Source organism: Mixophyes fleayi, chromosome 5 (assembly GCF_038048845.1).
Source record: "Mixophyes fleayi isolate aMixFle1 chromosome 5, aMixFle1.hap1, whole genome shotgun sequence".
Taxonomy (NCBI): domain Eukaryota; kingdom Metazoa; phylum Chordata; class Amphibia; order Anura; family Limnodynastidae; genus Mixophyes; species Mixophyes fleayi.
In genome coordinates this window covers 212,344,028-212,369,377 of record NC_134406.1, presented here as the reverse complement: position 1 = coordinate 212,369,377, position 25,350 = coordinate 212,344,028, and the positions used below count along the sequence as shown (strand labels likewise).

Here is a 25,350-nt window from a genome sequence, read left to right as displayed (position 1 = left end):
GTGTGGATTTTTAATGAAAAAAAACATGTTCCATTTAAAGGACCACTAGTCCTAAAATGCAAGCTCCTTTATATAAAACAGCCACAAATAGCATGCACATTTTGTGTATACAAGATATTCAGATTATAAGTACTTCAAATATTTGGCAGAGATTTTTTTTCTGTCTATACAAACCAGACTTCCTGTCAGCAGTAACAGTTAACTAGCTTGTTATTGAAGAAGTATCATTGCATACCATGTAACATATATGAAATTGTCATAAGGTCAGCTTTACAAATACAATTGTTTTGGAGATGTCTCTTCATATTGAATAACTTTGTGTAGTATATTTAGTCCCAATCTTCAGATTGGTGCACTACTGAGCAAAAATTGCATGATGCTGTAATGTAAATTTAAGAACCAACTTAAGGACACTTCATAGGATTTAGAATTTTCTCAGCATTTTGCTTTGTTTTTACACCACGGTTACTTTGTACTGTAATAATGACCTTTCTTTTGTGCAGTGTAATATTGTTGCTGGTCTCAGCAGGCTGTCTACCAATACATGACTCTCAGGTATGTTTGGATCTATTTTTTCCAAATATTTATTTTTTTGGTGGGCGGCCACCTATGTTATTCCCTTGTGTTACATGACCCTTATGCCTAGCTGTGTTTGTGTTGCAGTAGGGGTGTGAATTGGTGGTTATTCTTTGGATGCTCAGGTTTGGATTCTCAATTATCAGCGCTAAACGGCAACAAAGTTTATTTATGGATTATATACTAACTAAACTCCAGGGATTTGTATTGTTTTCAAGCAGTCATAATGCATAATGGGTTTAATTTGCATAACATGAGGTGAGGTACAGTTACTGTTTCTTAATAAGCAGCTGCTATGGGGCTCAGCATCATAGGGGATTCGGTATCGTTATATATTAGACAATGTACTCCACATTGTATATTATAAGGATCTGTGAAATTTAAAGGCTCAAGGCTGCACACTTATATAAATGTCATCGGCCTCCATGGTGACTTCTAATATCCATAATTATTCATATTAGGGTTATATTATAATTCTAATACAGAAATTTTCCTAGTGAACACTATCAAGTGATGACATCAGAACTTACTGTTTATATAGACGTTATTTGCAAGAGTTTAAACATGTATTACCTTCCCACTAAGCTGGCATTGTGCCATCAGATATCTTGTTTAACATTCTACAATTCCAAACACTGTTGGCGCTTAAGCTTCCTGGAGGGGAAGAAGGGAAGAAGGGACAGCTGTTCGGAAATTTGAAGTGATGTGCATATATGTATATTATGCAGGAGCAGTTTTATTTGGTCTCTGACAATTGGATTGGGATGCACATAGTTCTTCCCATGGCTTGGTGATGTCATCAATGGGGTGATATATGCTTGTATTATTGCATGTAAACATATGAAAAAATAAATAAAAAGGTGCAGAATCAAAACATTAAAGCAACGGAAGCAAATGTTGGAACAAAGAAAATTATTGAAAAATAATTCATTTTCCTCTGTGTTTTACTCTTTAGAAAGAGACATGTAGAGATGCACCTTTATTAAAGACAATGATTCAGGGCACGTTTTTTTTGTTTTTACTTTTGTTTTGTTTTTTGCTGCTGTTCCCTTTTACATCAATATATATCTAACTATATCTATTACAGTTTCCAGTTGATATCATGAGTATTTTCCATTTTTTCCAATAAAGGGCCATAAAGAATTGAAAAAAGCAATAACTTTCCTGTGAATTTTTAAAATTTCTTGCAAGCTAGAAAGTGTTGCCTGTTTTTCACTCCCTTGGGCTTTGCAGTAATGTTCCCTTCTGGTTCACCTCCTACCTCTCTAAGTGCTTCTTTAGTGTCTCCACGTAGGGCACATCCTCCTCTCCTAGGGCTTCTATCAGCTGCAGTCTCGTTCTCCACTGTGTGCCCCATTATTGTTTGTTATGTCAGCATTGACCTTTCCTTTGAAACTGTAAGCTCTCCTGAGCAGGGTCCTCTCTGCACCTCCTTCGCTGCAGAGTTTTGTGGCACGTTACAAATAAACGATGATGATAATAAAATAAATATTTCTGGCAAAAGATAATGAATTAGGAAAGGACACAATCACTTTGATTATGAAAGCGCTCAAGACAAATGCAAAAAAAGCAAATTGGGTTTGGTTTAAATAAATGATCATCCGTTTGGTAATTCTGTATATACTGTCAAACATTGACAGTTGCTGTACTAGACTGGAAGGCAGGTGAGGAATGGAAGTCCCTAATATGACAGGTTCTGTCGTTTGTGGATGAAATAACCTGTCTTAGTGTCAGGAAGACAAGATGTGTTTCAATGAAAATGGGGTAAACCCTGAAGTTAGCAGGAAAATGCTTGCTATCTTTCTCAATGTAATGACTCAGTTTTGTGCTCACGAAATTGCTTACCTCATTAATCCTTTTTCTTTTTTACCTTTGTCAACTTCAATATTTTCACATTCATTTTGAGCGATTAGTGTACAAACGCATGTCTCACTTTCTCTCATCTGATTCCATTCTCGACTCTCTGCAATCAGGCTTCCTCCCCCAACATTCCACCGTTTTGCTCTCACAAAAGTGAGCAATGATTTACTTACTGCAAAATCTAAGGGTTATTTCTCCATACTCATTCTCCTTGACCCCTGTTGTTTTTGATACTGTTGATCACCCTCTTCTACACACCCTTCACTCCATTGGCCTTCGTGACACAGTTCTTTCCTGGTCCACTTCCTATCTATCTGTCAGGCGGCGTCCCCGCACAGTCCGGAAGGGACGGGCACCTTCCTGTGCCGCTCTATCGCGTCCCGTTGTGCAGATTCTCCACGTCCTCATTGCTAGGCAACGGGAAGCTCGGCTCAGCTTCCTGTCAACAGTCAGCTGATACTGACCGCCGATCCCGCTGTCACCAATGAGAAGTCATCATTCACTATTTAAAGTAGGCTCTGGCACCCTTCTGGTGCCAGAGTGCAAAGGTCCTCCTTTGCTCCAGCACTTATACCTACATTCCTTCTGACCGTCCTTTTGGTTTTTGACTCGGCTCTCCTGACCCTGCTCTTGGAATCTCCTTTTGGCTATATTTTGGATCTCCTGGTTTGACCTCGGCATTCCCTGACTCCGCCTCAGTCTGCTCCATTGGCTCCTATCTTCCTGCACGGTTCTAACCCGGATAGTACGACCGTGCTTATCTCTCCGCCTCTTTGGCGGCTGCTACCTGGGAGGTCCGCGACCTGCGTGTCTTTGCTGCGAATTCCAAACCTCCTTGTGGGGCTCCCTGGTGAAGACCAGGGGCACGTTTAGACTCCGTACCTCCCGGAGTAGCAGCGCCAATGCCAGAAGGTGGGTCTATCCTCACAGCTAGCGTGACACTATTGAACCGCTCCTTTAGTGTTTCTACCTCTGGCACATCCTCTCCTCCACTCATGCAGAGCTGCAGGAACAGGCATATACACCTGTTAGAAGGAGTATCTTTTGCACCAACTACAACTTACAGGTGCAAGCACACACTGAAGATGATGACTTGGCATAATCCAGGCACGTGCTGTCGATACGGAGCTGGACACATCCAGAGATGTAACCCTGTGTATGACTCTGCATATGGGTGGAAATATGCTAACTTTGAGCGCATTTTTGGAAGTAACTTTTGCCCATTTTGCTACCAACTCTGCATCAGCCAATCTGTGTTCATATGTCTTTTTGTAGATGAGATTTGTTGTTAATATGCAACAAACAAATCTTGTTTTCTTGTTGGAAATGGACATTAAGTTTGTTACAGGGATTAACATGCACAGAACAAATGATCACTTTACAAATGAAAATAATACAAATATCTATTTGAAATGAAGGCAGAGTATTTACATGGCAATCTGTATGAAGTGGCTGTTATCCAGGCTGCATGTTGTGCTGCTGGGAATTCTCCGCAGTCATCTAGACATTGCTAAATTATTGAATGCCACATGGTTTTCCAAATGAACACAGCAGTGTTTAAATGATTATGTTTATTAATATTTAACACAAAACAACTTTGTGTTTATCATGTCTCTAATTTCCTCATATCTAACGGTGATGCAGAATTACACTAGTGGGTGAGTGGGTAAGCACAGGACAGTAAGTAAGGGAAGGCACATGCTGTGACGTTATGGAGGGGCAGGGGGAGATGGGGTTATGTTTTGGAGAGGGATTTCTTGGAAGTAAATGAGATTAAGAAAAATGTTTCCTAAAGGTGTCCAACATATGCTAACCAGTTGTCCTGATATTGTGCTGCATGTGCCAGTCCTCCACCCCAAACACTGATTCTGATCAAATCCAATTGGATATTTTATCTTCTACCTTATCGGCATATGTGTATGACCTGCAGCCCAGCTGTAAGTGATGGGTGATCTCCTATTTTGCTTTGAGATCCCAATCCTTTTGGCCATTACCTGAATGATCAAATCTCTGCAATAATGCAGTGACCAGATTGTACAATATATCAGCGCTGTAAGAGAGGGACTTTGGTAGTGCTGGAAACTAAATGAATTCTGTGATTAATGGGAACAATATGAACTTTTGATGTGAAGCAAAAGTGTCGACAGGTTCGATGAGTGCTACGTTATAGGCTGGGGAAGGATCACTTTGGGGGGAATTCAATTGGCAGCGTTACTGCCAAAAGTAACGTGGCCTGCGCACTATTACCAATCTTACTGTAATCGTGCGCGTAATTACCGGTAATAATAATTTCAATGCCGGCTTTTTGCTCGCAGCTCCCCGAGCTGCAAACAGAAAGCAGGGTTAAAATTATTGTATTAACGGTAATAGGTTTAGAGCGGCGTTACTCTGGGGGACATTGAATTCCCCTTTGTGTTACTAGTGCTGTGTTGACAATTGATGGTTATATTACCTATTTATTGTAGATCGGGGTATAACAATAGAGAGCTATGGGGCCCAGCAAAGCTGTATTGCCCTCCCTTCCGATTCACCAGCTGCCCTGGAGGCCCCCACTGTGATTTTGAGAGCACAGTGGAGGCCCAGCAGGTGAGAATGAAATTGCTGTGTACCTACCCAATTTTTGCTATGTGGCCCAGCGGTGCGCAGTTCAGCCCCCTGCTGAACCATACAGTTATATGCTCATGTAACCGCTTCTGCTCCGGTTCTTGCTATAAGACAATGCTCTCTGAGCATTGGGCAGCCCGAAGCTAGACCTTCGGCATTCCTGGGTCAGTCCAAATACCCAGTTACAAATGGGCTGAATCACTTTTGGTCGTTGGATAAATCACAGAGCAGGTGAAAAAGAAATCACTACTTGTGCAGCTTAAGATGTCTGCATAAAGAATTAATACATTGAAATATTGGATTAATGTCGATTGTATGTTTACATCTAGTACCAAATGGATAAGTCTACTTTTCCCCCTAGATCTATTTTAGTAAATGACATCATTGGTCAATAAAATTAAAATACACAAATGTCCCTATATAAAAGTGCATATTGCTATATAGTGTATGAAGCAATTCCCTTAAAATCACTGATGTATGTGGATGCTGTACATAAAAAGCACATGGGAAAACTTAAAATACATAGAATCCTGTACAAGTTTTACATAGATATTATAGAACTTTATATGCCAGATTGTATCAACTTGAATTTAGTTGCCCTTATAATTCAGTATTGTTTTTCTCTGATTTCCAAAATTCAAAACAAGTTATTATGAGGTTAATAAGTTGTACTTCTTAAAGATCATTTATTTGTGAAACAACTCCATATTGTGTGAGATCACAGGTTTAGGGATTACTTCTTACATTCATGTAGTCTATGAAACTTGTCACTAACCGGATCTGAATCACCCACTGTCATCATGGTACTGTACATTTATGTATGTATATGTGAATATTGTATATTTCACTGAGCACTAACACTTGTGAATGCTGCAGGCAACATCGAAATTTACTCAAAATGACCGCTTTAAGAAACAATAAATTAAAAGTTATAACTTTTTATACTTGAGATTATTGTGTTTGATAAACTATGTTAACCATTTTTTTTTTTTTGTAGTTTGATATAGATGGTTATATCTGGGCTGTCATTCACCTGGTTTGCTCAGGTAAGTGCATGATTTAAATATAATAATAGAGATGTGCCAACTACCCCCTCAAAGAGGCAATACACATGGCAAGGGGGAATCTGATTGGTTTTGGGCAAATTACTATAGGGGTAATCCGCACATTGGTAACATTAAACTACACACCTTTAGATCCCCAGAAGATGTGCTGCTACCTCATAAACCATCCTACTGCTGATTACAGCGTAAATACCAGTGTAAGGAAGACATTGGAAATTTTACAACGGTGATGTAAATGTATGGGCCTAAAAGTGAAAATTAACTTATTTATTCTGGTTGGCACCAGAGGCATTACTACTAAATATGTAGTCATTATATGGTAAATTGTGAATTGGTAAATTGCAAGTTCGCCATTGGTGCAACAGTATAGGTGTATCAAGATCTATATATGTTCTATCATGTTCTTGCTCGGAATCTTTGCAACAAAGTAGCCAAGAATCAATGGCAGATATAATATGGTTCAGTAGCCAAGGTGACACCCGGGCTCTAAAGAGTCCACTAACTTCCATATTAATGACTCGATCATGCATCGGTGCTAAACTGTGTTGTGCATGTTGTACAGTTTGACTATGCTGACCACACTGACACAGTGCACTGATAATAGAGCAGGTGTTGGGATCACTAATCATGATAGGAACACACCGTCACCATTGTCGCTGTAATGTACAACAAAGTACAAGACCCAGTGCTCTGCATGCAGTGTTCCCTGTGATTTAAGGTGCTTTACATTGTCAACCGAGAAAAATACATGGAGAATTAAGCTTGCTATAGTTATACTGTTAAGTTGAGAGGCTTTTTTGAACATTTAAATTTAAAAGTGTTCTGTATTTGATAATAAATATAGATTGCCTTGGTGGGTTAGCTGGCCTTAAAAATGGTACAATGGATTGTCTGTGGTTCATGGCCCATCCACCGCTGTGTCTTATAAGAAAGGATTTGATAATAAAAGCAGCTTTTTGCAAATTATGTTTATATTGTTTATAAAATTAGTATATAAAGTAGAAGATTACATATAACATGTTATCCTATTAACCACTTGGGGTGGATTTATATTCAGTACATATTTCAGGACACTATGGAAATTTACAACTTCGTCTGCAGCTTTTCATCAAAATATTTTCATGTTGCGTATTTGAAGATATGTATCCCCAAAAATCCGGTGGTAATCTAATACCCGATGCCGGCAACCCCCGAGAAAAGTCACAACGACATCTTTAGTACGAATGTTGAGGAGTGCGACCTTTTCTTCACAACGACTGTTTACTATACTGATTCTGAGGAAATGTGATTAATGAACAGTCGTTGTGAAGAAAAGGTTGCGCTCCTCAACATTCGTACTAAAGATGTCGTGCCGGGGTTGCCAGCATCGGGTATTAGTACCCAACCCAAAGAAATCCGCATTTTATCTGTAACTTGGTGGCTGTGTAGGTCTATCTGCAGCTAAGAATTTATTTTAGATAATATTGTTCACATTCTGGTAATAATGTTACTTTCTATTGTTGATTTTCTACCTCCCACTTTTACCAGGTTGTTATAGAGTATTCCAGAAGTCTCAGAAGTCCAGTTTACTAAGGTAATTGGTCTGCATATTTTTATATTTATTAAATGCCTACAAATATTTGGACACACAGCCAGACTGTTTAAGGGTCACTTTTCCTCCTTGTCCTCTCTGCCAGGTTTAGCTCCATTGATCACCCCCTCCTCCTGCATAACCTTCACTCCGTTAGCCTTCATGACACTGTTCTCTTCTGGTTCACATTCTCCCTCCCCCAACCGGTCCTTCTCTGTGTCTACCTCCAGCTCCTCCTCTCACTCAGTCTGTTTGGGTCCTAGAAGACTTCGTCCTCAGCCCTCTGCTCTTCTCACTGTTGAGCTCCTCCACCTCTACGCTAATGACACCCATATCTACCTCTCCTCCGTGTGTCCAGCTGTTTTTTTTTTCTATCTCCTCATGGATGTCCAATGCTAGCTCAACGTGTCTAAAATGGAGCTCATCTTCCCTCCTTCTTGAGTCCGATCCCACCCCCATCTCTTGCCATGGACAAACTACTCACTTCTCTGTTCCTCATGTCTGTTGTGTGGGTGTAACCCTTGTTTCCACCGTCTCATACACTCCAGTCTCTCTTCCAAATAGAAGAACTTGAAGTCCACCTGTTTGTGGCTGCCATTGTGGTATTTGGTCCCATTTTTTAACTTAACTTCTCTTAATGTTCTCTTTTACAGTGACCTTGATCAACAATATATAAACTATTTTTTCAGGTATGTGTAGTATCTATTTTATCTATGCATAAATATGATATAGTGTGGTTGGAGTTTGGCAATCCAATGGTCAGACAAAGATGTGCATTAAAATTATGCCTTGCATGTGTGTTGCTTTAGTAACAACTGGGCAGCTATGCATGAGCTTTATTTTCCTTCTAGCGCTAACAGACACTATAATAATCAATAATCGTGAATAATGATCCTTAAAAATTATATTTCAGAGGTCCTTTTTTTCTTTTAAAATGTTTTTATCATATTTATAACAGTGGGGAAAGGAACAGACAAGAAATGAGTAGCATTAAAAGAAGTAAAGGCTTAAAATAAATGCATGTGTTCAAGCTTGCAAAATGTATTATTCTTATTATTATTAGTATTATTTATTATTATTATCCATGTGATATTAAAGCAGAAATTCCTTGACTGTTATTGAATTATAATTTTGCTCAGTCTCCACAGTGTCATGTGACTACAATGGCAAGCAGTCACATGGCACAGGATGCAGTGACCAAACAGGCTTTGTAATGCTCCTCTGAATGCTTCCAAAAATCATCACCTTTCCCCCCCCACACACACACCCACCGCCTTCACATGACATGCTGAGAGTCTGAGTCTGTGTGGTGTGTGGCTGACTGCCTGCTCTCCACATATATTTTGAAAGATGATAATGATTTGGTCGACCCCTAAGAGAAAGTCAGATCAGGGTTAAAAGGTACTTAACTTGCTATTTAAAGAAAACATAAGAACTTCAGTGTGGTATTGCTGCTTTAATATATGCAGAAATTCCTGTAAATAATTTCTGTATAAAAAGTACATTCTGTATTGGTTGCTTCTAATTTGTGGATTCTGTTATCCTCACTTCAGCATTTATTAGGGAAAGATGTGTATTATAAGAAGTAATGCACAACCTAATATAAATTATTATAGATATAAGAAGTCCTCTCTGCTTCCTGTGACCTGAACTTAGCTTATTTAGTGACTTCAAATATCTGTATTATTTACAGTAAGAAGTGCATAATTCTATGTCCCTAGAAAGATTTATTGTGTAAATTATTGGTTCATTAAGTGAATAGCATGGAAACTTATTGTTCTGGATAGTACTCGTTTATAGATTGGTTTATTTATTGTTAGAGAAAAAAATTTACTCTACAGCCCAAGCACGAAATAATTGTTTCTGTCCAGTTTGGTCACCCAAACAAGTAAACATTATTCACTGTATGTGGCCAGTGTTTTCATACGGAAAGATTCTAGAGCCTGCAGTACTCAATACACAGGCCAAGTTGAATGTGCTACTTTTACTGTTGAGAGTTGGTTGATTGGGTGAGCTTTTAGTTCTTGGGAAGTAATACTGCTGGGTCACCCTGTCCATTCCTGTGCCTGCTATAATACATTGAAATGGTTTTGATGTGTTTTCTTTGGTTAAAACATGTATCTTTTGGTATACGGTTGTGTTCCTTACCCACTATGTACCCCTTACCCCATTTGTTTTTATTGCCCTTCCCTTCCTTCCCTTTTTATTTCTGTACCCCTTTAAAAAAACTTTCAAAATCTAATAAAAGAACTTTCAAAGGTTAAAGTAGCCCTTCACCATTCTACTAATACAAAGTGTATCAGGTTGAGACGTAGTAGAGGTGTCAGTATATTTGGGCATCTCTTTTAAGCTTGACCAGATGTCATAATAATCTTTCACATTGGTGACTGTTAGAAAAGGTAAGTTCTTTTTTTTTTTTTTTTTTGTGGCAGTAGCATTGTTAGGACAAGCTGGAGCTGTTTGCATCTCTGAAGATTTCTTTTCAGTTGGAAAGAAAGGCTTGCCAAAAAGCAGTGATCTAATTTATGCTGCAAACTCTTGGGTCCCGGCAAAGCAAATAATGAACTGGATCTACAAGGCCAACATACTGCGAACAATTGTTTACTTTACTCTCCTGCTTCAGCTTCTCCAGCTGCTTTATCAGTTGTTTGATTTAGGGGTATGACTTTATATAGACTAGCAACCTCTGAACTCACTTAATTTCTACAATTTCAAATGGATTGTGTAGCTCGCGTAAAACTGAAAGGATTCTCCATTGAACCGGAGTAAGGTAACATGTCCCCCCTTAGCACAGTTCTGGCTCTAGAAGTTCCCCAAGCTGGGTAGAAGGTTACACATCAGCAGCAAACAAATCCGCACACAGTGGTATATAATGCGTACAATGTGGTGCAGCAAATTATTTTTATGCAGTACTAATCAGTCCGTTCTCCATCCCAAAGAAGACAACACCAAGGGGAAGCTTATAGGCTGCTTATTGACAACATGGCCTCTCATTTTGAAGGAAATTCTGAATCACCAAATCTGTTGTGTGTGTGCAATGCATGTTACGTGTTGAAATGTTCACTCCATTATCGTTATTGAGGAATCCTGAGGCGAGTCTTAGCAGGTCGAACCATTTTGCTATGATATTAATGAAATTTTCCAACAGATTGACACATATATATTTCTTAGTGAAACCAGCGATACATGGAGTAATTTGCCTGTGAATGACCTGGCATTGTGTGCTAGCACTACTACGCTTAAAGGATGAGGAGGAGCATGATGCTACAGGAATGCAATCAATGCATCAGGTGGCAATACCTGATGTACTGATGGCGGAAATTTGACGCACATCCATTGCTAACGTAACTGTCATCCCCTTAGTGATCTGCAACAGCAGGATGCTGGTTGTCCTACTTGGATGCCTTGCAAACAGACATTTGTTGTTTAAAACTATTCTTGGCCTTCTTGGTCCCTTTCTGTATCACCCTACTCAGCAGCAGCAGCAGCCGTTGTGCGCAAGGATGTCTCTTGGGAATCATGGATTGCATTAGGGGAGTCAGTTTGATTGGGGAAAATTAGATGCTGGAGTATGTACTAATAATGAGGAGGTTGATGGTGAAGATTGTATGAGGAATGTATCCATTCTGCTTGTTACCAGACATGATTTGCTGTTTTTGATAAACCACTTGAATGTTCTCGCTGCAAATGAAGTGACAGGGAGGAGGTGCCCAGGTGGTCAGCGTTCCTACCCCTACTTATTGGCATCCCTACCTCTACTTATTGTGGTGTCACAAAGGCTACAGATACCTTGAGAAATTGTGTGGACTGGGATTAAAATATTTACACACAGAACAGATTAAGTTGTTTTGACCTTTGCCCAGGCATGTCAATGCACTAATCATGGGTACGAGGTGGTATCACTGGTGGCTGCCTTACTTGGACACAATCCACATCATCCTCATTGTCTTGTTCAAGTACAACACATTCATCATTGTCAGATCCACGATTATTCCCCTCATCCTGTTGCATGTTTAGCAACTTCTAAAGTTGCATCCTCAATTCTTATGTCTAAATCATCAACATTACTACTCGTCCATTTTCAAATGGTTGAGACAATTTAGAAGTATGCTGCTTTATAATTACAGTGTTAGAACCTGAAATGTCTGATTCTAAAATAACACTCATGAACACCCTGAAACTCTCCTTGGTATTTTGCGAGCGCCCAATTTGTTCTTTAGCCTCTGTGTTCTTTTCATGCATTGATGTGGCTGTTTTGGAGGTGACATCGAGAAGGTGGTGCATTGTTCTTTACAGAAGAGTCATGAACGTGTTGGGCACTCTCCTTTGCAAACGGCATTCTAGTATGTGTAAGAGCAGCAGCAGGGCCAATACTAGCAAAAAGTATCCGTGATCTGAGCCTTTCCTTGCCACTGGTGTATGGAATGCTATTTTCCTGTTTTATGGACAAATCACCAAAGTCATCAATAACTTTTCCCTTAATACTTGCACCAAGAGTTGACGTTTTCTTTGAGATTGACCAACATTGTTTGGTTTGGGAGCGCCCTTTCTTGCACTTGCTTCCCACATAACCTTTGTTATTAGTAGAGGTTGAAAAAGTATTACTACTGTCAGGGCTCCTCCTGATATTTCGACTGATCCACGATTAACAAGAGGAGTAAAGCTTGAGCTTGGAGATACTGTATCTGCCACCACACCAGATGAATGCCCAACAGAATGCAGAAAGGAGGCTCTGGTACCTTACATTCAGGCACTGCTCCACAATATCATTCAGTTTAATACAATTAGATTGTTTTAAAACAATGTCTGTTGGCTGCTAGCTAGTACAGATCTGATGCTCCCCCAGCCTTTACATTCAAGCACTTGTATTTTAAAATCAAGAAATACTTTTGTGTTTTTTTTTTTTTTTGTCTACTACTAATTAGTTTACTAATATTCTAGTATCACTACCAGTAATCACTGATTGTCTACCCTTCACTCTCTCACACCCACTTTAGCACCCAATTCCACCAGACTGTGATCTGTAAATAAACTGTAAAGATTTCTGTAGTGAAATTACAGCTAGTCCAGTACACATTGATTGCTTTTTTCACCCTCTCTCTAACCCACTTTTTCAGCACGATTCCAGGAATGGACCTCCGCACATGCTATAAATTCTAAAATGCCAGCTGAGAACAGGAGGGAGGGCTATATATAGATTATCTCCATTCAAACAGACAAGATCATCATCATCATCATCATCATTTATTTATATAGCGCCACTAATTCCGCAGCGCTGTACAGAGAACTCATTCACATCAGTCCCTGCCCCATTGGAGCTTACAGTCTAAATTCCCTAATATATACACACACTCACACAAAGACAGACAGAGAGGGAGACAGACAGAGACTAGGGTCAATTTTTCCTTTTGATTGCAGCCAATTAACCTACCAGTATGTTTTTGGAGTGTGGGAGGAAACCGGAGCACCCGGAGGAAACCCACGCAAACACAGGGAGAACATACAAACTCCACACAGATAAGGCCATGGTCGGGAATCGAACTCATGACCCCAGTGCTGTGAGGCAGACGTGCTAACCACTAGGCCACTGTGCTGCCCATATCTGATATTTTCCCAGACATCACATTTTGCCTCATTTTCAGATGCAAATTTGGCAGGAGAAACCGAATCACAGCTCGGTTCAACTAGTTACCCCGAATATGGGTTCTGTCTGATTTCTCCGAATTCGAACCTCTCATCTCTACTTTTACGTTACCATTAAGCCTGGAGAAATCACACTGCGTGATGGCAGCAGAGACTCATCCAGTGATAAGAGATAATTTGACACAAGGATACATTTGCAGTCTAGAAGAAGAGAAAAACAGGAACAACACCACTTAGGTGTCCATGGTTGCTGAAATGCATACAAAACATAATTGTTTTCTTGTGGTTTTTTTTTCTTTTTTTCCAGAATGGAATAATTTTATTTTTCTTTAAAAACATGCTATCAAGAGCTGGCAAGCATCTGTAAGATAACAAAAGGCCTCTTCTTCATGCCTCATTGTTAGTATTATTTTAATACTTAAAGTTTTATTAGTATTGCAAGATTTATAGTTTCCCCAGAGCTTCCAAAGGCAAATCCTTTCTAACACATTTTGATATGACTATACATACATGTTTTCTTTTAATACTGGTTCCCTTCATTCTGAACGCAAAACAAACAGAGTTCCGTTTCCTGACCTTGGCTATATGGCTGCCCTGGTTGCTATAAGTTATGAGGTGATATCACAGCAGTTTAATGAATGTGCAGGGATTTCTTGGTAATAGATGACAGACTGATTGCTTAGAACCACAGGAATGTGGTAGGATTATAATAATCAGTATAAGGAAAATGTTTAAAGTTTCCCAAGTAAATTTTTATGTTTAAATTCTTTGTTTTAGATTTTAACTGAGAGATTCCTGTTTAATAAAAGGGTAACTACACCCACAATAAGCTAGGGTAGGGCTCTCGTGTTGAACACATTACCTGAGAATGTCTATAGACGCTTGCTGCAAGATATTTTTAATCCCTTTATGACCAGACCAGATTTTAAACTACTACTCTGTCTGTTGAACCAAGATTTATTTTATCTACTTTGTGTGCCAAAGTGAATCTCACTTTTTTTTCTTTTTTGCATAAATTGAGATGTCTTTAGTGATATGTAAAAAACTTTTTTTCATTTTAAATAAATCGAGCATGGGGGGGGGGGGGGGGGGGAACAGGGCAAAACGTACACTTTTTCGCTATTTTTCCCACAGTTTCTTTAACAACACTGGAATAGCGCAATATGTTAGCAAACTAGATGTTCTGAGTATAGATATATGAAATACTTGGTGCATTTTACATTTAGGCGGAGATTCAACTGGCCATGATGTTCCTCAGAAGATCAGCCCCGTGCATTTTTACCGTTATTACGGTAAAAAATTACGCTCATTTTTGCTTGCACCTGTATGGGGCGTGAGCAGAAATGAGCGTTATTTCTATTAAAAAAAAAATTGCGCGCGGTGTCTCGCGGACATTTCGGGGGCACCCTGCGCTGATTATTTTACAATTGAATTCCCCCCTTAGGGTTCAGTGGAATTTAATATATTTATGTATGAGTATGTGCCGTTCGCTGTATCCACCAAATATTATATGCCCTTAACGGCCCCATGCTGCTCTGCTCAGTACTCTTAGAAATATTGAGTTTGACAGCAGAAATGAGCCTATAGGTTAATCTAGTATTAACTTTTTGGTATGTGTGTTTGTCCAGGTATTGAATTTTGAGAGGATTACATATTTCTCCCCTTTAGGTGTTCCTGGAAGAGAGGTGAATTGCAGGTACTTAGGGGCGCAGCAAACCGTGTCATTTTGGCCCCACCCCTGCAGCAAAATGACGCAGTCGTGTCAATTTGTCATCAGCAAAATTACATAATTGTGTCAATTTGTCATGGGTACAGAGCCAAAATGCTGCAAATCATGTAATTGAGCGGCCCCATCCTGCCCACTTCACTATGCAGTGGAGAGGATACAGGAGATTGGCCTGCTCTCCATGTAGTCCGGGACACCTACCCAGAATTTGGGGATCTTCTGGACATTCGGAGAGAGTGGCCACATATGGAAGGTTATCACACATTTTTAAAATTAACAGAAAGCTTTAGGGAAAGATAAACAAATGATGGGACATCACGAACACACTGGCTTCTTCAGCTGATAGACATAGTAACTCACTAAAAGCTAATGGGAAATGTATATTTTCTTATATTAATATTCATATTCAGGAAACACAGAGAGAAAATAAAATAAGAACATAAGTGTAACCTTAAGAAGACACTTTACCCTGAAAAAATTTTGTTTGCTTAATTATTTAGTGGATACGCAAACACTATAGAGACACTTTTGCTTGTCTCAGTACATAATATGAGCACTATTAGGGGATTGTGATTGCTTTACCATTGTCTGTTTTGCTCTCATTCTTCGGTTCATGCTACATTGTCAATGATGTCATACCATCCCCACCAATTATGTCACAATATCCACTCTCACTAGGTCACACCACACATACTATAATGATAGAGGATTCTCAGCCACTGCTCTCCCCCCTACATCTCCATTCTCATATGTATCCTCTCCGCTCTGCCAATGGCTTTACCTCCCCATTGACTGCCTCTTCTGGGCTACACATACATGAACTAGTTAGCCAGGTCACACATGTACATATTCCCTCAGACTGGCCCGGCGATGTTAACGCTTACCACTGCTCTCATCATCATCATTTATTTATATAGCGCCACTAATTCCGCAGCGCTGTACAGAGAACTCGCCCACATCAGTCACCAATAAAGCTAAGTATCGCTCAGCTGCCTCAGTGAGATATTAATTATACCTTACAGTGATAGGTGATGTAATAAATAGGCCCCAATACCGGCTGTATTATGTAAAGCTTCTGATTCCGACACTGTAGCTTTATAAGGTTTGCTCTTCAAGGCTGACACAAGAATGTGGGGGGGGGGGATTTGGGTGCTGACTGCGAGGGGGTCACTCTGCCAGACAATAGGATAATACACTGTTTTCATTGGCATGCTCCTATAATAAATGAAGTGACTCTTTGTATTATAAGCTACCACTAAGAACACGCAACAGAGAAATGTTTGGCAAAACTTTCACATTGTACAAACAATGTGACAACATCAGACCTTATAATTGGCCCATTACCTTTATTCTAGACAGATGCCTCTTTCACCCTCTCAGACATTATCTCTCGTCACATGAGGTCTACTGTACTTAAATATGTTGTACAGGTCTGCAAGGTACATGAGCGTGCTCTGAATAAAGGATTACAGTGCAGACAACCTGGGGCTAGATGCTACACTTCATTCTTCACAAAATGCCTCTTTAATATTAAATTCACATTAGGAATACAATAGAAGGAATACAACTGATGTGTTGTACTGTGTTTCTTGCAGTTGTGATGACTTTTTTTCAGACTGGGCTTTGGACATTAGGACTCATTAATGCTCATTTACAAACTGAAAAAATTAAGAAAATGCACCTACTATTCCCCATTATAAGGTGCGCGGCCTCCTGCCGGTCTTTGAAGCACACCGTAGTCATTTTTATTACACTGCTTGAAACATGCCTGTAAATGTGCACTCAAAGTTCAACCTAAAGATGCCAAAGAGATGAGGTTTGGTTTCTAGCACCTCTGACCATCTGGAGAATACAAGTCCATTTGGGGCAGAGGTTAAGACCGTGTGCTTCCTTGTAAAACGGGGGACGCCTCACAAAATGTGGTCTCCCCACTCCTGCCAGGTCATTTATATAACTGTTCCACAGAATAAAATTTTACTTTGTACTTTCACTAATGTTTCTAATTCACACTTGGCAAAGAACACCCCCTGTCCATCCAACTCCTCCCATTGGCCTGTGCAAATGTTTGCACCGCCACAGATTCTGTCATTTTAGCCCATAAAATCCATATACTTTCAGATTAAAACAAGTGTTTTACTTACTTTTTTTTCACGTGCTTACATAAATTAAATTACATAAATTACACAATAATGCACTGTATGGACGATATAAATGTAGCCATTGGCTTTGGGAGCTAATGGAGAATATTATTCATGCAGATTAAAATCTCACACCTAAAAGAGGGATAAAGAGGGACAGTTGTGAAGTACAAGTTCCTGTAGCACTCATATCATCATATGTACTTTTCATGACTTTGGGAGCTGACACACTGTGGATCTTTTGTCTTAATGAAGATGGTGCATATTTTGTCGAATTTGCTCCATTTTCTTGTACTTTATAGTCTAGGCCAGCAGGTAGATGAAAAAGCCTTGCTAAACAAATTGGGATATTTTTATGCAGTTTCTTAGTACATAATTCCATATTATTATTTATTTATTTATAAGGCGCCACAGATTCAGTAGTGCCGGATTCAGAAGCAAGTAACAAATAGATGAGGTCATACACATAAGTAGCACAGATGAGTGTGAGTAATGCTATAGGGATTCGCACAGTGCAGCAAAAGACATGACAGCATGTATGAGGAAATCAGACAGTAGACCGACATAGGACAATAGGTAGAGAGAACCCTGCCTGCGAGAGCTTACATTCTAGAGGGAGGGGTGATGAGAGACAGTAGGACCAAATGGGAAAAATGGAGATGGCAGGCGAGGAAGAGGAGGTGATGGATAGAAAGGTCAGGAGGTGGTAGGATAGGCAAGCTTCAGAAGGTGAGTTTTGAGTGAGCGTTTGAAGGACTGAAGGTTACGGTAGAGAAGGTAAGACGGGGTAGGGAGTTCCAAAGAATGGGGGCAGCAGGGCAGAAGCCTTTGAGGCAAGCATGGGAGCAGGTAATGAGAGGTGAATTGAGACGGAGGTCAGTGGCAGAAGGGAGGACAAGGTCAGAGATGTAAGGGGAGAAGTGTTGGTAAGGGCTTTGTAAGTGAGGGTAAGGAGATTGAACTCAGGTCTGAAACGGATAAGAAGCCAATGAAGGGATTTTCGCAGAGCAGTAGCGGAAGAGGTGCGATGGGAGAGGAAGAGGAGTCTAGCCGCAGCATTCTTTAAGGGTATACTTACATAAATATTGTAGACTCAGTACAGTCAAGATTAATAGCATTTCAATCCCACACATTGTACTATATTTTGTTATTGTGATTCTGAAAAAGTTGTGAAATCTATAATTTTAGTTACATGATATTTAATTTGTGTTTTGCAGTGTTGTACTGTTGGCCTTTGCCTCACATCCTACTGGTAAGGAAGTCTATTTAGTACATTCAGATACATGGCCTGTTTAGCTTGTAAAGTATGCTGAAGAAATAATATAAATATTATATTTTCAATTACAACAAAAGGCTACACTAGGGGTTTGTTTGAAAAGTTTTCTATTCCTCCTTGTTGTCTCCATTTTCATCTTGTATCCTACAAGCTTAGAGTTCTTCCCCTTTGTCTTGTTTTGCACCGTAACCTCCTTGCCCTATGACAGACAGATATGAGGGCTTATGTATACAGTTCTTTACTAGAAATACACTGGTATCTGTTCAGGAAGGGCTCTAGCTTTGTAAGGGTCATAGCTCATCTGAGCTGTACTGCAAACGTGCACATAATCAAAAGTACACATTGGACTGGTTGTACAAAACACTATTAATTGTACACTGGTACGAGGTAAATGTGGATGCCATTATCCAATGTAATACGAGGGTACATATTTTTCCTAGTATCCAAAATGTCCATGAGTCATAAGTAAAGTATTACTTTGTATATGCCAAAGCTACTATGGAGAACGCACCACATTATTTTATTTATGAGGCATTCAGTATGTTGTGTAATTTCTGTGAATGATAGATCTGATGATTAGAGTTTGTGCATGATAATCAGACATAATTTTCTAGATCATGCCATTAGTGTCTCGGTTTGTTCTTGGATGATGAAGGGGAACTTTGAATGTTTTGTAACTTTGCAGATTGGGACAGAAATAATGCAATATAAAGAAAGAGGAATGAAAAATGCTTCCTGAACAAAATGTTCCACTGAACAAATTAACCAAGAAATCAGTAATTCTATAAGTAGGAGATCTACATGCAAGGCCCGCAGACCACGTGTTTCCATTGGTTGCCTTAATCAATCCATCAATGCTTAAATGCTTCCAGGGAATGTTTTGTATCTTGCCAGCTGCATTGTTTACCTTGATAAATTCCCTTCTGCAGTAAAGATTTATCTTCCTGTTTACATGAATGTTTTGCTATAAGGGATGAATAGCTTCCTCTTTCATCACAAATCCTTAATGTAGCAATTCCTCCCACAATATATTTTTGGTTTGTAATTAAAAATAGCACAAAAACATGTTTTTAACTTCAAGATTAGACATGTTGTTTTATTACTAACTATTGCTAACATATATGTTTGTCTTTCATTTATAATTCTTTTTGTCATATTTTCCCCAATAGATTCTATAGAAAAAAAATAACTGAACCAGTCTAGTCAGTACACAGCACAATTCAATTGTTTTATTATCTGAATGTTGCGGTGTGATCCACTTTCCTCCTGGTTCTCCTCCTCCGCTTCTCGAGCAAAACTGAAGCTCACTCCCCGGCTAAGAAAATCTATTTATGTTAAGAAGCTGCAAAGAGGGAAAAAAATCACATTCTTTCTGCACAGAATTTGCTGAAAATAAAGTTTGAACAACCAGCAGGTTTAATCTCGAATCTTACATACATATAAATATAATCATACTTGCCTACTCTCCTGGAAGAGTAGACAAACCTCCCGAACCCTGTAAAATGCCAGAATTCATGGCATTCAATAGCGGGGAACTTGGCTAAATTGCGCCATCAAGCCTTGCCTCCCCCGCTATTCAATTTCTGTATTTTATGGTAGCGGCAGGGCTATAGTGACATAATGATGTCGTCACGCCACCTCCTCCTACCCTCTGTCACATGATCTGCACTTCGATCTCCCGGATTACAGATTTTAAAAGTAGGCAAGTATGACATATATAAAATGGAACTTTTTAGAACATGTTCTTATGTTTCTTATTAATCTAAAACTTTCTTTTCATTAACTTCAAAGACAGCAGCCCCACATTTGTGAATTCAGCCTAAACCAGAGTTTCTCAACCTGTAATAAATGTACACACAGGAGCAGGGCCGCCATCAGGGGGGTACTGTTGTACCGGGCCCGGGCTCACCAGGGGGCCCGGTACAACAGCTCAGCACAGACTTACCTGGGGCCCGCCGCTGGTCTCCACTATTCTGTCTTCAGCCTGGCTGTCACAGTGACAGCCAGGCACCAGGATCCGATCGCAGGGGTGGAGGATTCATTCCCCCTGCAATCATGTGCTCTGCCTGTGACAGATCACATGATCGCAGGGGGAATGATTCCTCAACCCCTGCGATCGGATCCTGGTGCCTGGCTGTCACGGTGACAGCCAGGCTGAAGACAGAATAGCGGAGACCAGCGGCGGGCCCCCAGGTAAGTATGTGTTGCTCATGGGGGGGGGGCACGGGGAACCCGTACTGGGCCCGATTTTTTTCTGAAGGCGGCCCTGCACAGGAGTGCAGTTAAATTAACTGTATAGCTAATATGCACTGTTTTCCTTGGAGGATAGATCCTGGAGAGGATTGTTGCTTGTTATTATTATGACGATTATTATTTATATAAGGGTCAATTTAATTTAATTGGATGTAGTATAATCTACTGTTTGCTTGCTTTATGCTCTATATCACTTCCTGTTCCCACAGGTGACCTTGTTAGTGCCTTGGAATTTCCTTTCCTCTATTTCTATACATTTCACACTGGATGTTGTGCCAGGTAAAGCCTCTGCTGCTGCATTTGGGAAAGCTTTCATGAAACAGCTAATTGAATTGTTCAAGGGAAGGCCTGACTGAGAGTCATATCTTTTATGAGGACTTTTGGTGCTGATTAAAATAGATGTACTCACATTATTGGGGTAAGGGTCATTCAAACATGTAAAATGTGAGTATTTATTTTAGAAATATTCTCTTCATTATAGGTGAAACCTATTGAAGCTTTTGTAAGCAATTTCTAGGAGTACTTTATGGGCAGATAAATCATTACTTGTGTGTGGATATGAAAGCCACTACATTCACCCCCACACAATACAACCCCTAAATCTTAAAAGGATTTTTCAGCCAAAATAATTTCCTCATCCTCCATCCTCTTCCTTTCCCTCCATCCTCCATCCTCCTCTCCCTCCATCCTCCATCCTCCATCCTCCTTTCCCTCCATCCTCCATCCTCCTTTCCCTCCATCCTCCATCCTCCTTTCCCTCCATCCTCCTCCTCCTGTCCCTCCATCCTCCTCCTCCTCTCCCTCCATCCTCCTCCTCCTCTCCCTCCATCCTCCTCCTCCTCTCCCTCCATCCTCCTCCTCCTCTCCCTCCATCCTCCTCCTCCTCTCCCTCCATCCTCCTCCTCCTCTCCCTCCATCCTCCTCCTCTTCTCCCTCCATCCTCCTCCTCTTCTCCCTCCATCCTCCTCCTCTTCTCCCTCCATCCTCCTCCTCTTCTCCCTCCATCCTCCTCCTCTTCTCCCTCCTCCTCTCTCTCCCTCCTCCTCTCTCTCCATCCTCCTCTCTCTCCATCCTCCTCTTTCTCCATCCCCCTCTCCCTCCATCCTCCTCTCCCTCCATCCTCTATCCTTAATCCTCCTCCTCATCCTCTATCCTTCTCCTCATCCTCTATCCTTCTCCTCTTCCTCCTCCTCTTCCTCCATCCTCTTCCTCCATCCTCTCCCTCCATCCTCCTCTCCCTCCATCCTCCTTTCCCTCCATCTCCTCCTTTCCCTCCATCTCCTCCTTTCCCTCCATCCTCCATCATATTCCTCCTCCATCCTCCTCCTCATCCTCTAGCCTCCATCCTCCTCCTCATCCTCTAGCCTCCATCCTCCTCCTCATCCTCTAGCCTCCATCCTCCTCCTCATCCTCTAGCCTCCATCCTCCTCCTCATCCTCTAGCCTCCATCCTCCTCCTCATCCTCTATCCTTCTCCTCTTCCTCCATCCTCCTCCTCTTCCTCCATCCTTCTCCTCTTCCTCCATCCTCCTCCTCTTCCTCCATCCTCCTCCTCTCCCTCCATCCTCCATCCTCCATCCTCCTCCTCCTTCTTCTTCTCCCTCCTCCTTCTTCTTCTCCCTCCTCCTCTCCCTCCATCCTCCTCCACTCCCTCCATCCTCCTCCACTCCCTCCATCCTCCATCCTCCATCCTCCTCCTCTCCCTCCATCCTCCTCCTCTCCCTCCATCCTCCTCCTCTCCCTCCATCCTCCTCCTCTCCCTCCATCCTCCATCTCCTCCATCCTCCATCCTCCTCCTCTCCCTCCATCCTCCATTGAAGTGACTTGACAGGTCTCTGCCTTTCCAATATATTGTAACTGCATGTCTGCAGACCTGTCAAATCATTTCCATGAAGAACAGACCGCTTGACCAGCGGTACAGCAATACTGTGAGTTCACATTGTACAGCAATGTGAACTCACATACATTTTTCTTAAAATGAAATTTATATTTTATATTTTTTATCTATATCGTCCTTATTGTTTTCAGGCCGCTTCATATGTGATCAGTGAAAGCATATTCTTACTTTTTCAGTGGAGTTTTGGGGTTCCTCCTGATGTTGCTATCTGTGAAGTTAAGAAGTAGCAACTCTCCTGCACAGCATCACTCCTGGAGTTTCCTTGCTAAGGTGAGACACCAGCTGAGCCTCCGGTGGTGATCAGATAAATGTTGTACGTACAGTTATACAATAGTGTACTTGACATGCTTGGCGTTCTTCTGTAGTTCGGAGCACCATGCCAAACCTCTTGTAAAATTGCATAAAGAGAAATACAATAATCTAATTGTGCTGTCATCATCATCAGTCTATTTTGAACATGAACATCAATTAAAATGTATTGTCTAAATAAAAAAATATTTTCCTATAAACGTTTTGTGACGGAAACAAAAATGATGTTATGTACTTTAGTATAATTGGCCTGATTATTCAAATGCTGTGAAGGTAGAGGAAACTCTGTTTATTGCACTTTGTAGTGCTAACCGCTTCTGGCTTCCATTGATCACAGATTGGCTGTGTAGAAATGCTGCTTGGGTCTGTGGAAACAGAAAACTAGGTACATCATTGAGTATGCACTATCCTCTCCACGCCCAGATATTAATGATACGAACATTTACACTAAATTGTAAATGTTGCTGCTGCAGGACTCTCCTGACACAAAACCTCATATTACATTATCTACAGTGTTATGGTAATGTAGCACCAGCCATGCATACCCTACACAGTCCATATGGGATTGCTCAGTGCAAATCATAATCTACGAAGATTGCCAGATTTTAACGTATTATAAGATATTGTGAAGCAAGTTATGTGGTTCAATGTCTGTATTGTACATCATGTAGTTGTGTTTTACTGTATTATCTTCATATTTTAGAGGTCCTCCATTGACCTTCCTGAACGCAAGTACTCGTTAACTACCACATGTCAAATGTGTTCACTTTTGACATCTGATGTCTCTGACATTTGAACTTGTGGTGTTTAAACCAGTCAGTTTAAGGCTTTTTGCGCTACCAATTAAGTATATGGATAGCATAGTACAAGCAGTATTGGGATGAGTAGCTCAGTATTGAGGATGCCTTAACTTGAGGTCAGTAGAAGGGTGCATTATATTCTTGAGTTTGTGAGATTTCAGTTAATGCAATAGTTTACATTTATTTTAAAGTATTTGTTTCTACTCGGAAAATAAAAGTTGTGTTTTATGAAAGTTTTTCTGCCAGTTATCTTCAGAAGATGGTTTGGTATATAATTTTTTTTCTGTCTTTTAAAATTGTATTTATCTGAAAATGGCAAAATCACCAGAACCATGAATTTTTCCAGTCCGTAATTAGCATGTATATTCTGTCCATGACATCACTGCTAAAACAGTGTAAACCCTATAAGAAATCTCTCTGGCTTTGCCTGTCTAGTAAGCCGTTTGGAAAGGATTCAGCTATTCAGCTGCAAACAAAAAAATGAATTGAAGCTAGGGAAGTAGGAAATACATTCTGAGATGGTTATATTTTTTGCTTTAGAGTCACATTGATGTTCTATTAATAGACCCTGCCATTGAGGTGCTGCTATACTATTAACCCTTTATTTTCCTTGCTGCATTGCTCAGCAGAATGTTAGAGGACCTGCCAGCTGAAGTGGGGTTAACTACTTCATAAAAGATGCAATCTCTGCTTTAACAAACAAAATACATTGCTTGTATTCAGGACCTGCCTTAAGATCCCACTGATAAACAAGTATGAGAACAATGTAGTGTTGGATTTACCCAGAGTATGTCTTTCCGCTCCCTTTGTTTTAATATGGACAGACAGGCTCCTGTGGAGCCGTGTGCTTCATTATTTTACGGCTTTGGAGTCATGGGAAAGACAAACTTATAAATTTAGCAGACATTTGTGTCCATTATTTCTGTAGGAAATCGTATCCAACAAGCATTGTTACAATAGAGTATACAGTATTGTTATCAGGAAAGTATCTATTTTGTAAATCTGTGTTTTCTAACAGAATATAGATTTCTGACATATTTTAAATTGGTCTTTATTACAAAATATATGTTCCTAGATCCATTTGGCTCTTGTTGGTTGAGAAATCAAAATTGCAGTCCAGTCCTGGCACCCTTGTGGGGGGCGGTTCAGGATGGGGGTGTAAACATTGCCTCTTGATTGTTACCTCACAAATTTATAGACACAGGTCTAATCCTCCTCCCTGTTTACATAGGCAAGGCTTGGGCAGCACAGTGACTTAGTGGTTAGCACTTCTGCCCCACAGTACCAAGGTCATGAGTTTGATTCCCGACCATGGCCTTATCTGTGTGGAGTTTATATGTTCTCCGTGTGTTTGCGTGGATTTTCTCCGGGTGCTCCGGTTTCCTCCCACACACCAAAAATATACTAGTAGGTTAATTGGCTGCTATCAAATTGACCCTTGTGTGTGTGTGTGTGTGTGTGTGTATGTTAGGGAATTTATACTGCAAGCTCCAATGGGGGCAGGGATTGATGTGAGTGAGTTCTCTGTACAGCGCTGCGGAATTAGTGGCGCTATATAAATAAATGGTGATGATGATGATAAATGCTTTGCAGTCATTTGATATTCACTCTTTGGCAATACAGCGAGGCTCTCCC

At 40.4% G+C, this 25,350-nt stretch overlaps 1 protein-coding gene across 3 annotated transcripts in view; it reads left to right on the top strand.

The window, feature by feature from the left end:
- SLC35D4 (solute carrier family 35 member D4) overlaps positions 1-25,350 on the top strand; it is an 85,009-nt gene that overhangs the window by 24,352 nt on the left and 35,307 nt on the right. For all 3 annotated transcript variants that reach the window (XM_075213421.1, XM_075213418.1, XM_075213419.1), the window contains 7 exons: positions 504-555; positions 6,038-6,086; positions 7,632-7,677; positions 8,328-8,363; positions 18,399-18,433; positions 20,920-20,989; positions 22,783-22,876. In XM_075213421.1, the coding sequence (XP_075069522.1) occupies positions 504-555; positions 6,038-6,086; positions 7,632-7,677; positions 8,328-8,363; positions 18,399-18,433; positions 20,920-20,989; positions 22,783-22,876 (382 nt within the window). The remainder of the gene's footprint in view (positions 1-503; positions 556-6,037; positions 6,087-7,631; positions 7,678-8,327; positions 8,364-18,398; positions 18,434-20,919; positions 20,990-22,782; positions 22,877-25,350) is intronic.